The 12,343-nt window shown below is 39.7% G+C and overlaps 1 protein-coding gene across 1 annotated transcript in view; it reads right to left on the bottom strand.

Moving 5' to 3' along the window:
* The window catches only part of LOC120538153 (serine/arginine repetitive matrix protein 2-like), a 69,220-nt gene that overhangs the window by 39,205 nt on the left and 17,672 nt on the right, over positions 1-12,343 (bottom strand). The window contains exons 6-7 of the mRNA XM_039767590.1: positions 7,393-7,488; positions 363-443 (exon numbers count right to left, since the gene is read on the bottom strand). Of these exons, the coding sequence (XP_039623524.1) occupies positions 363-443; positions 7,393-7,488 (177 nt within the window). The remainder of the gene's footprint in view (positions 1-362; positions 444-7,392; positions 7,489-12,343) is intronic.

Below are 12,343 nucleotides of genomic sequence, written 5' to 3'. Positions count from 1 at the left end.
GTTACCAGATTCTAGCTACAAGATTAATATACTGTATATTGTTAACCTCTATTATTACTATGTTATTGTTATTTTATATATATATATATGAATTTTTTTCATTTAATGTGGGAGCTCCTTTTTATGAAGCCTGGTTCAGCTGTACCATTTGCTGTTTAAAACCATATGGTCCATAGTAAATAAAGCAAAGGAAAATTTCTGTGGTGTCCCCCTTCCCCTGATACCCTAGGCATGTGTTTATTTTGCTTAATGGTTAATCCAGCTCTGCCTGTGACTGGTATCCTTGTTTCAGAGTAGGCTTCTACACAACATATTAATAAAGGCCAAAGGCAGACACTCTCTCTTCTACTGGAGGATCTCACCTTGGTTGTTGTTGTCTGTCTGCGTGACTCTGCGTTTGATTTCCATGCTGGGTTATCATCACTAAAAGGATTTCTAGACTCCTATTTGAAGACAAAAAAGTAAAAAGAATTATTTAAAATAACTTGCATGTGACATGAACAAAACCTGTGATGTGTGAATTGCATCTAAAGATGACCTACAGATCCAGTCATTCATTTTCTTAACCCAGTTATCCAGGGTAGAGTTAAGGGGCAGCTGGAGCCTTTTCCAGCATGCATCGGGCACAAGGCAAGATAAATCCCTGGACAGAACACCAGTCTGTCACAGGCTGAGCACACACCCTCTAGGGCCAGTCCAACAACACCAATCCACCTAATCTAACCTAACCCTGGTCTCCTTGTTGGTAGGCAGAAGCACTAGCAATGCACTATAGATCAAATTACAAATTACTGAAGGTTAAAAGTGCAGAAAGGAGCAAATGCAAAAGGTGAAGAAGATTTAACATGCAACAATTATTATCCATCCATCCATCCATTATCCAACCCGCTATATCCTAACTACAGGGTCACGGGGTTCTGCTGGAGCCAATCCCAGTGAACACAGGGCACAAGGCAGGAAACAAGCCCCAGGCAGGTCGCCAGCCCACCGCAGGGCGCACATACACCCACACACACCGGACAATTTAGAATTGCCAATTCACCTAACCTGCATGTCTTTGGACTGTGGGAGGAAACCAGAGTACCCGGAGGAAACCCACTCAGACACAGGGAGAACATGCAAACTCCACGCTGGGAGGACCCGGGAAGTAAACCCAGGTCTCCTAACTGTGAGGCAGCAGCGCTACCCACTGTGCCACCGTGCTGCCCATAGTTATTATTATCTATGAATAAAATGATGCTCTCTTATATCCCTTATATTTTGCGAGTGGTACCCCAGGAGGTGGGGCCACCTTAATGTCATCAGTCTGACCCCCTTAAACAAGGCAAAATTAGTGTGAGACCTCCAAAGATAAGCCAAGAAGTAGGCCAGGATCTTCACTAACCTGCCCAGAAGAAGCTCTCCTTAACTCAGCCAGGACCCAAATATTACCTGCTGGCTTCATGCTCCAAAAATGGAAGCTGTCTCTGTGAATTCTCAATATCAAGTATAAAGAGCTTTCCATGCAAGTAATAAGATGAAAGATAGATAGATAGATACTTTATTAATTCCGAGAAGAAATTCATAAAACAGTCCATCACTAGGCTAAGAAAACAAAACAAACTAAACCCATCCAAAAGACAGCAGAAACACCAGAGGCTTCATGTATAAATGGTGTGTACACACAAAAATGTTGCGTATGCCCGATTCTACGCTCACATTGCGATGTATAAAAACTAAACTTGCCGTAAAGCCACACACATTTTCACATTAGCTCAATCCCTTGCATACACAATTTCTCTGCTCGGTTTTCCAAACTGGTGACTCCCAGAATCAAAGCAGTGCTTTTGTTCCTGTGTGGTTTCCCTTTAGTTTTTCGATTCACATCCCTGACTTGGCTTTATCAAATGAAATTACACCAGATATTGTTTATTAGTTTAAGGCATCTGATTGTAATCAACCCGTAACTATACTGTATAATGGTGCACCGAATGGCCAAACTATTCTAAATACCATCACTGCTTTAGTGTTGTTATTCCCAATGTACCACTGAGTATTTAACCCAATGTATCTGAGTGTGGAATCACAGCTGTACAGCAGCTGATCAGATTATCGGTATACAGCATCTAGCACATGATGTCTCAGCCATGCGCACAATCTATTTGAACTATTCCCATACGGCAAACGCTTCAGAGCCTTTCCTGTAGGGACCTCACGGTTCAGAAAGTTTCATCCCAAGTGCTCTAAATGCAGATGATGACGACTAGCTGCTAAGTCGATTTAGATTTCCAAGCGCTATCTTCTTGGAGCTCTTGATATCATTATTAAGATGAAATGCAGTAAAGCATGTTTATTACATTATACAAATAAGTTTTAAATTTCATTATAATAATGTTTATTGTTAATAATTAAACATGTGAGGACACGGTGGTGCAGCACTAGCGGCAAGCTAGTGCCCCATTCAGGAATTGTTCCTGGCTCACATTTGATCCTTTCTGGCATTGGCGTGACCCTGGATGGATAGATGGAAGGAATAATTAAACATGTACTATGAAGATATTTCAATGTTTCATAAAAGTTTTGAAGAACCTGCGTTCTAAGCTTACAGATGGCTTGGCACCTATTACAAAGCTGATTGTGTGGCGATTGGTTACCTGGAGAAACAAAAGGAAGGACAGGAATAGGAGGTTAATACGTTTGAAAGAGACAGTACTGCTGCAGTAAATTATTTCATCAAAGGTCGCGCACGGCACTGCAAGCATCTTGCGGTAGGCAGGAACAATCTCTAGACAGGGTGCCAGCTTGTCACTATCACTGAGCCACCGTGTTCCCATGTTTAATACATGCTTTAATTCATATCATCATGAAAATGATATCAAGTACACATCTTAATATTTAAATTGTTCAGAGAGCTGTAATATCATGTATGTAATGTATTCTGTGTCCTGTCGGTGGAAGAGAAAGCCCGTTTAAGAAGCATGTAGTGATTCACACACATAGAACACACAGAAAGAAGCATTTAACGTGCTACTTTAGTTACGATGGGATCTGATAAACTAGTAAACTAAACGATTTTAGTTTATGATGTTCTACTTTGATGACAAAATAAACTACGTGATGAAAGTGGAAATTTCGAAATTAAAGTTGACATTTGGAAATTTTTTTCAACTGTGTCCCTATTTTGTTTTTCTTTTCTTTGTACCCTAATACGTTTCCAAATGACACTCAGACGGTGGGCTACAACTCGCCTTTTCACTGCAACTTTGATATCTGACCACTTCTTATTTATGTCGGGCACTGTGTGACTTTCTAAATATGAACTTTCAAGTTTCTCCGCCATTCTGTCACTCGATCAACTTCCTTTTGTTGTTTATACCACTGCTTAAACTAACAAATAGTACATCTTTCCTTGCCACTACCGGTTATTCACAAAAATTCTTCTTTTTCCCCTGTGCTTTTGTCATTGCCTTTTCACAGAACACTTAGCTTAAGGGCAATTTATATTGATTTGTATATTCAAAGGGGCATAATTCTGGGAGGAGTTGGGGCCCAACAGCAGGCGCGTGCACGTGCGTTACTTTTCACACTGACCAGGATTTGTGGAGTGGAAGAATTTGGAAGTTGGCGAACGCACAAATTTATGCATCTGGATTTTTTTGTGCTTACACATATTTCTGCTTTTGTCCATACGCCATTTTAGAGTGTGAATTCTACGCACGGCGTTATGCATGAGGCCCCAGGAGTGGTCAAATCAACCATTTGGTACATTCTTAAAAAGAAGAAACACACTGTTGAGCTCAGCAACACCAGAAGGTTTGGAAAACCACAGAAGACATCTGTGCTGGATGATCTCAGAATTTGGTGAAGAAGAACCAATTAATGAATTTTCCAAATCAAGAACACTCTCTGGGAGGTAGGCCTATCACTGTCAAAAGTCTATAATCAAGAGATAACATCATGAAAGTAAAGACAGACTCAGACAAATGCTGCAAAACTGATAGGATGACACTTCACAGAACAGATGGAAACTGAGTCAAAACATATTGACAGCAAAGCAAGCACTTTTCAAGGCAAGTGGAATATTCTTTAATGGCCAAATCAATCAACTGACCTCAACCCAACTGGACATGCATTTCACTTTTTGAGGACAAAACTGATGGTGGAAAGTTCAACAAACATGTATTACCTGAAGACAGCTGAAGTAAACGCCTGGCAAAGCACCACTAGGGTGGAAACCCAGCATTTGGAGATGGCCATGGGGTCAGACCTCACGCAATCATTGGCTGCAAAGGATTTTTAACCAAGTATAGACCATGATTGTTATATTCATGATTATGTTTGCTTGTCCAGTTACTTTTGATCCCCTGAAAATGGGGGTACTGCGCATGAAAAATGGTTGTCTTTTCTAAATGGCTCATACGAGATTTTGCTAAACACTTTACATTAAAATCTACACTTAAATCGCATGTCGATTGCTTCTCTTCAAATCCATTGTGGTGGCGTAGAGAGCCAAAATTATGAAAATTGTATCACTACCCAAATACCTATGGATCTGAGCAATACCTAAACAAAACAAAGACTTTTCTTTCACTGTGCCAACCACCCAAGTGGTCCATCCCCAAGTTACATTGTGCTTGGCCTATTCAAAACCTTGTTTTAATGTATTACTAGGGGGTTTTGCCCCCTGCTCGCTTTGCTTGCCAACCCCCATGCCTGCATTATGTGCTAGCCTCTCTGTGGTTCTTCCACTTGCGTATGGATGCGGATGTACAATTTACTAACTATTCTACATTACAGCTTGTAATTAACCATATTAAAAAATAGTAAAATGTAATAATTTGAAAGTAAATTATGTTTCATGTTGCGTTACAGTTATTTGTTGCATGATACAATTTAGTTCTGTTTGGCTTTAAAATTAACATGCAAATATTTTTTAAACTTACCAATTTTACTGTAAAACTTCAGTAAAAACAATTTTTTAATAAAATTTTCATCAATATCACATTGAATTTTGATTTTGTGTTTGGACATTCATCGTGACAACGCAATTTATAACTGTCCATGAGTGAATTTCGTTTCTTTCTCTCTAATAAATAAAATGAATTTTTTGAATGTTTGGCTCTGAGCTTTGTAAATTGTCTTTGCAAATGCTATTCTAACAGGAAACTGTTAACATTTTAATATGAATGGCATATCCAAGATCTCTTTTGTTGTGTAATGTTATCCCCTGAAGATTTACTACATTTTCATTCTTGAATACATCCTTCTTTCAACAGTAATTCGACTGGTGGAAGACCGGACGTTGTTAATGGTTGTAGATATTCTACGGGATATTGTAAGTTGAAGTTTTCATATTCTGCACAATCACCACCAACTGTTTCAGGATAGTTTATTGATACGCATTTAACCTTTTTGCAGTGTAACTGATCAACATTTTTTGGTGTTAATTTGTTTGACTTAATCGTTTTTTAGTGTTAGGATTGCCCGTGTACTCATTCTTTCTGTTGATAACCCTACGTGATGAAATTTTTCAGTAAGATTTGGACATAATACGTCTTCTTTTGTTGGGAACTTAAAGAGAAGAAAACGTTAAAATTTATAAAAGCTGAGAGAGCAGGAACTGTGTCTGTCAAAAGGATTCACATGAATGCGAGGTGAGAGCATTGTGTGCGTGGCTGAATATGGTAGAGATGAGGGCGTGACTTGAAAACATATCATGGCCAAAGTGTCGCAGGACTTGAAAAAATCTTCAAAAAAGTCTAGTCTCGTTGCAGGATTTTTTTATATGATAGATTTGATTTCAACCTCCACAATCACTTTTACGGATTATTTATTGATTGATTTAACTTTTGCACTGCACTTTTGGACACTTGATTTGATTGTTTTAATAAAAGCACTGAATCTCTTTCACACCTACCCCTTGCTTTGTGAGTGTCCTTATTTGCTAGGCTCATCCCTCAGTTATTTCAATACTGGCTTGAGAGGCTCCTGGAAATACCTGGTAGTGTGGAGTTGAGCTGCACCATCTCAATGCACTCCACTGTTTCTTTCATATCAACAGACAATCACAGACGCCAAGTTGCCCTGAGTTGAGCAAAACGAGTGTGAATGTGCCCTACGATGAATGGGCACCCAGTCCAGCTTTGGTTCCAGCTTTGCACCTAAAACTAGTGGGGTAGTTTCTGGTCCCCACAACAGTGACCTGGAATGCACAGATTCACTAAATAGATGGATGGGTTCAAATCTATATAATAAAAGCCCAGCGCGGTGTCCGGGTCCGCGTTCCTTTTGGCTGTATAGCCCCGTAGAAAAGCCCCAGTCCGTTCCCTCTCAGAATTCCTGCTTACCCCCTCCGTTCTTTCCCCTTTGCTTTTATTTTTCCTGTTCCCAAAAATCTTTTCAAAACAAAAGTAAAGAAATAGACAGAGCGTCACATTAACGTCTTCTCCCCTCTGCCTATTAAATAATCAATAAAATGAAATAAAAAAATCATGAAAGGAACAGAAACCACAACCTACCCTTACGGCGTCCACCGCGCTTCTGGCGTTACAGCCAAGCACGTGGTGTATGCAGGTTATGAGGTGTGACGCTAATTAACGCCCGTACTACAACAGATTATATTGTTCATATACTATTAACTATTTACAGGGATCAACTCTTTTGGGGAAGTTCATAACAAAAATAAAAAATTAAATTATAAATAACATGTGCACTTGAGTATTTCGAGCCCCGCGTCTGAGTCGGATGGTTCCCCTGGTCACCAATTCGTGTGTTTCACTATTCCCACTATGCCTTTCCGTCTTCAGCTACCCATGTGCACTTGTACGGAGGAGACCTTACGGAACAATGCCGAAACGAAATGCAACTAAACCTGCTGCTACGAGAGAGGACACATTACAGCGTGATCACGAAGCAAATAGGCAAAGGCGTGACAGTCGCTCGCAAGAAACGGACACTCAGCATTCACACAGATTAGCTCAACGACGCGTCTCTGCCGCACAACAAAAGGCAACTGAAACCCCTACAGGGAGAGAAGACAGATTACGCCGTGATCGCGAAAGAAAGAGGCAAAAGCGTGCCAATGAGACACGCGACGAAAGGTCCTTACGATTGAGTCCTTCAACTGTGGTAGCGCGCGCCAAGTTGCTAGTAATGTAATAATGGATGACACGCATCACAGAAGTAGTTAGTAAAGCCACATAAATGTTATTTAACTGCATCTAAAACTTTCCCATTTTTCTTCTTCCTCAAGGAATAGTTTACAATATATTGAATAAAAAAAAAGGATTTAATTTTTTATTTAAGAAGCGATCCTTTTGCACTTTGTGATTCTCCATTTGAAGAAAGCAATATGAGGTGGTCCATGAATAGTTCCAAACAGGATAGGCAGCCATCTGCATTTACCTGATTTACCTTGTAGCTGGTTGGCTGTGTGGGATACAGATTGGACCTCCAAGAAGAAATGTCCTCTCTCTCTCGCTCTCTTTCTCTGGATGGGCTCCTCATCCTCTGAGTTCAGATCAAAAAAGAAAACAAGCCATTGTAACCAAACCTTATCACGCTCTGTTTGGCATTTCATTTCAAGACAGCTTGATAAAGCCTCAGTTTAGGACCTTACAGCAAATGGCTGGCTAATGAAGGTTTGTTTCTTTAAAGCTTCACATCTATTATAATGATTGGCCCTGAAAAAAATAAATGATCTTGTACTAAATTTACCAAACTAGAGTATTTGGATTTACAGTGCCTATAAAAAGTCTTCAATCCTTAGACGTTTCCACATGTCATTGATATACAACATTACATCACAATGGATTTAATTTTACTTTTTTTAACATTGATCAGCGGAAAAAGTGTGAACAGAACCCTAAGTTGTCTAAATTAATTACAAATATAAAACACAAATCTCTCAAGTATTCTCCCTCTTGAAATCAGTATTTAGCATGCCATGACAGCCCTATCAGCTCTGCACATCTGAACACTGACATTTTTCCACATTCTTCTTTACATAACTGCTCAGACTCTGTCAGATTGCACGATGATCGTGAATGAACAGCTTTAGTCAAATCCAGCCACAAATTCTCGATTGGATTGAGATCTGAACTCTGCCACTTCCACTTTAAGGCATGAACATTTTCATTTTAATGCAGTTCCAGTGTATCTTTGGCATTATGCTTGGGGCTGTTGTTTTGATTGAAAACTCATCTTCTCCCAAGGCGCAGGTTTCTTGCAAATTGTATCAGATTTTCCTCCAGGATTTCCCCATATTTTGCTGCAATCATTGTACCTTTATAAGCCTTCCAGGGCCTGCTGCAGAGAAGTATCCCCACAGCCCATTCTGCCCACCACTAAGCATGACAATGGGGATGGTGTGGTTTTGATTATGTGCAGTGGTTGGCTTGCATCAAACATGGCATTTCATCTGATGGCCATAAAGCTTCACTTTGGTCTCATCAGACAATGGAACCTTCATGCAGTCGAGTCAGAATCCCCCATGTGCCTTCCAGAAAACTCTAGCTGAGAAGTTGCATATATTTTTATTTAACAGCTTGTCACTCCTTCTGAGTATTCATAGGTTTCTTGTTGACTTCACTCACTAGTCTTCTTCTTGTATGAATACTCAGCTTTTTAGCTTTTGCTCAAGGTGGATTTCCAGTGGTGCCAGACTCTTTTAATTTCTTAATGACTGATTTAACTTGACTCCAAGGAATATTCACTGACTTGGATATTTTCTTGCCTCCATCCCTTGACCTGAGCTTTTTAGTAATTTTTTGACACAGTTGCTCATTGTGTTCTTTTGTCTTCATTGTGTAGGTTAAGCTACCATAGTGACTCATCGCAAGCTGGTCTTTCCAAATAAGGTGCATTTATACTACAATCAGTTTAAATTACTCTCTGTTGAATTAATGGTGTGACTTCAAGAACCAGTTGGATACACCAGTTATACAGTAAATTAGGTCTGTCATATCAAAGGGGGTGAATATTTATGTGATCAATTATTTGTTTTAGGCCATTTTGAAGTGACCTGTTTTCACTTTGATATTAGTCTTTTTTCTGTTCATTTCATCAAAAAAATAAAATAAAATAAGTCCACTATAGTGGAATATTGTTTAACAATAAAATGTGAAGACCTCTAAGGGAGTGAATGATTTTTATAGGCACTGTAATTTCATATTTTAGTGTCTGGAATTAAAATATGGTGATATTGCATCACATCAAACACAACCTTGTCATAAGAATGAAAAACTGTGCAAGGCTAAATATAAAAATGTTAAAGAGTGTCACAGCTTATTAAATATATATGCTTAAGCTTAACATAAAGTAACCAGTATGTATATGCAGAACCGATTCTAGGATTTTTGCTGCCTTATATGAAGATGTAAATGGTGCCCCACCAGCCCCTTTGCTTTGAGAGGAATCATCAGTGACAGACCTGTATGTTGAGATCTGGAGACAGGACAGGGGACTGTGAAGGATTTAGGACCTTGAATTCACAATCTGAGAATGTCGAGTTAAAGCAACATCTGTTCACAAGACAAAACACACTCTTGAGGGGGTTACTGCTAAAACTGTTGTCTAATTTCTATAGTTATCTGTTTAAACGACTAGCTAACAGTGTGCCTTTTGATGATATATATATAGTTGTACATACTGTATATATATATATATACTGTATATACTGTATATATAATATTATATATATATATATATATATATATTGTGGCAGACGGCTGGGGTCCATGACTGGCCGGGACGCCCCTTCGTTATGTGCTCTGGGGGAGCAGCCATTGACTGTACAATACCTCCCCCTGGACGCTAGATGGCCGACCCCCTGGGTTGGAGCAGTGCCTTGGTTTCTCGCAGGGCTACATTGGAATTGGAGTTCGGTGCTGCCTTGTTGGGTCCTGCAGGTGCTGCCAGGGGGTGCTGCAACTGGAACTCCTGAGCCCTTATGGGCAGTGTTTTCGCCACACCCGGAAGTGCAGCCGGAACTCGGCAATCAAACACCTGGAACACTTCTGGGTGAACTATAAAAGGGGCCAGCAGCCACCACTCTGGGAGCCAGAATTGAGAGAAGGACACGAGGTTGCCTGGGAGGAGAGGAGGAAGAAGAAGAGTGTGCTTTGTATTGTGTTGGTGTTTTATTTGTGCACTTGGGACTGTGTTGTGGCTGGAGGACACGGGGAAGATGTGCCCTCCAGCTGAAGAAAAAATAAAATCAATTTATTGATTGATTGATTGACTTCAATTTAGCATACCCTGACTAGAGCCGCTGATTAGCTGTGCATATGTGCCTCTGTGTCCATCTGTGTTGGGTCAGACGCCTATATAGCGCTTTTTGTTACTATATATATATATATATATATTAACTGTCAGTACTGTAATATATACATGTCATTTAAATTAATAAAACAAATTGAAAGCTTAACATAATGATAACACTCGGTGAAACTGAGAATATGCCTTCCAATTGCCAGCACAGATCCCTAGCTTCAGAGCCACCATTCCACCCAGATACATACAGAGACTATTAAGATCTGAAGATGCTGGCCTGCTTATAATTCCAAGGTTTAACAAATTAACAGTGGAAGGTCAAGCTTGTAGTTATAGGGCCTCGAAGCTGTTGAATAGTCTGCCTGCTATAAGAGGTGCTCTTCAGTCCCAGCTTTTAAATGCCGACTGAAGATTCATTACTTCAATTTAGCATACCCTGACTAGAGCTTCTGATTAGCTGTGCATACTGCCTCTTTGTTGTTTGACATTAGCACTAAAATATGAGTAATATGATATTTATAAACTGTTACTAAAGCGCACCCCAAAAACCTCTGTTTCTCTTCTTGGTATCCTCTTGTGGCACTTAGTGGTACTGCTCTGCTGACATATGAAAAAGTCATATTGGATAAATCAGCGCTGGAATCATGGGGGCCTTTAATCAGATTGGCCGTGCCAGCACTAACTCAGCTGTAGAATGACCAGGAAGGTGGAGGCTAGTTGGCTAAGGTCTCTAGGACTCTGACGATGTCAGGCTTGCCTGAATCCTTTTCTACAATCTGGCCATGGTTCTACAATTAGCAGATGGACAGATATTGCTGTGTTTCACTTATTTTAATTACTTTCTAATTGGTTTTTGATGTATTTGAACACATTTGTATCCTCATATACTGTATGATAGTTCTGTATTTAATGAGTGCTATCATCTATTCTTGCATTTTTCCTTGAGAGATGTCATTGGGCTCTGCACTTGCACTTGGTGAGGAGTGAAGCACAAAGTAATTTGTACTGTTGTATTGTATTATTGAGGAGGCCACCTAGCTCTGTGCATTGCTTGTTATTCTGTTTTGTGTGTTGTATCTACCCCATATTTTGACCCCCATTGCATGTCCAACCTACCTGGAAAGGGGTTCTCTTTCCTAATTGCCCTTCCTAAGACTTCTTCCATTTTTTTTCTATATGTTTTTTGGGGGAGTTTTCTCCTCATCTTCTTAGAGATTCAAGGTTCAGGGGAGGACTGTCAAAAACAGGGCCTGATAAACCCCACTGAGAATTTCCTTGTGTGCTTTTGGACTATATACATTGTTGATATTGATGATGTGAGATGGTAGCAACACCAACCCACTGAACAACCACACTACCAGACAGAGTACAATACTAAACTTACTACTCCTCCTCACTTTGGGATGGTAACATAGAATGACTGAACAAATTAATGTATACCGTATATACTCACGTATAAGTCAGATCTTGAAACCTGAAAAATCGATCATAAATTCAGACCCCAATTTATATGCCCGTTCAAAAATGCGACACTTACATTTTTTTTTTACATCTTCTTGACTCTTCCAATCTTGCATCAGTTTCTCAGACACATCGAATTTTGTTGCAGCAGCACAGTTACCAATTTCTTTTGCTACTTCAGTAACGTTTAATTCAAAAACAGCTTAATATTTTCTTCTGATTGAACACTCCATCATAAATAAGGGATGCTCTTACGATAAAGGTGTATGAGGGTGTGCGATACAAAAAACACAAATCAGTGCAAACTTTGCTTCGGAATAGTTTGGGTATTACCGTGTGGTCACGTAGCAACAATAAAGAGAGAGAGAGAGAAGGGGTTAGGAGTATGCCGTGATACAGCACATTGCCACACCCACATAGAAAAAAAGGCAGTGTGCTCCATGGTTACTCTCTCAGGTGTGCATTAACATATCATAATCTCTTGGACCAAAAGCGTGAGTTTTCCGCATTCCACTTATACGACCAACATTATAAAATACCAGTAATAAAAAATCAAGTCCCAACTTATCCGCGGGAGAAATTATCCACGAGTATATACGGTAGTCATCAATTCGTTTATGATAAATGTATA

The sequence above is a fragment of the Polypterus senegalus genome, chromosome 10, assembly GCF_016835505.1.
Source record: "Polypterus senegalus isolate Bchr_013 chromosome 10, ASM1683550v1, whole genome shotgun sequence".
In the NCBI taxonomy this organism is placed as follows: Eukaryota; Metazoa; Chordata; class Cladistia; order Polypteriformes; family Polypteridae; genus Polypterus; species Polypterus senegalus.
Note: the sequence above shows the minus strand (reverse complement) of the source record. Positions and strands in the feature narration are given on the sequence as shown.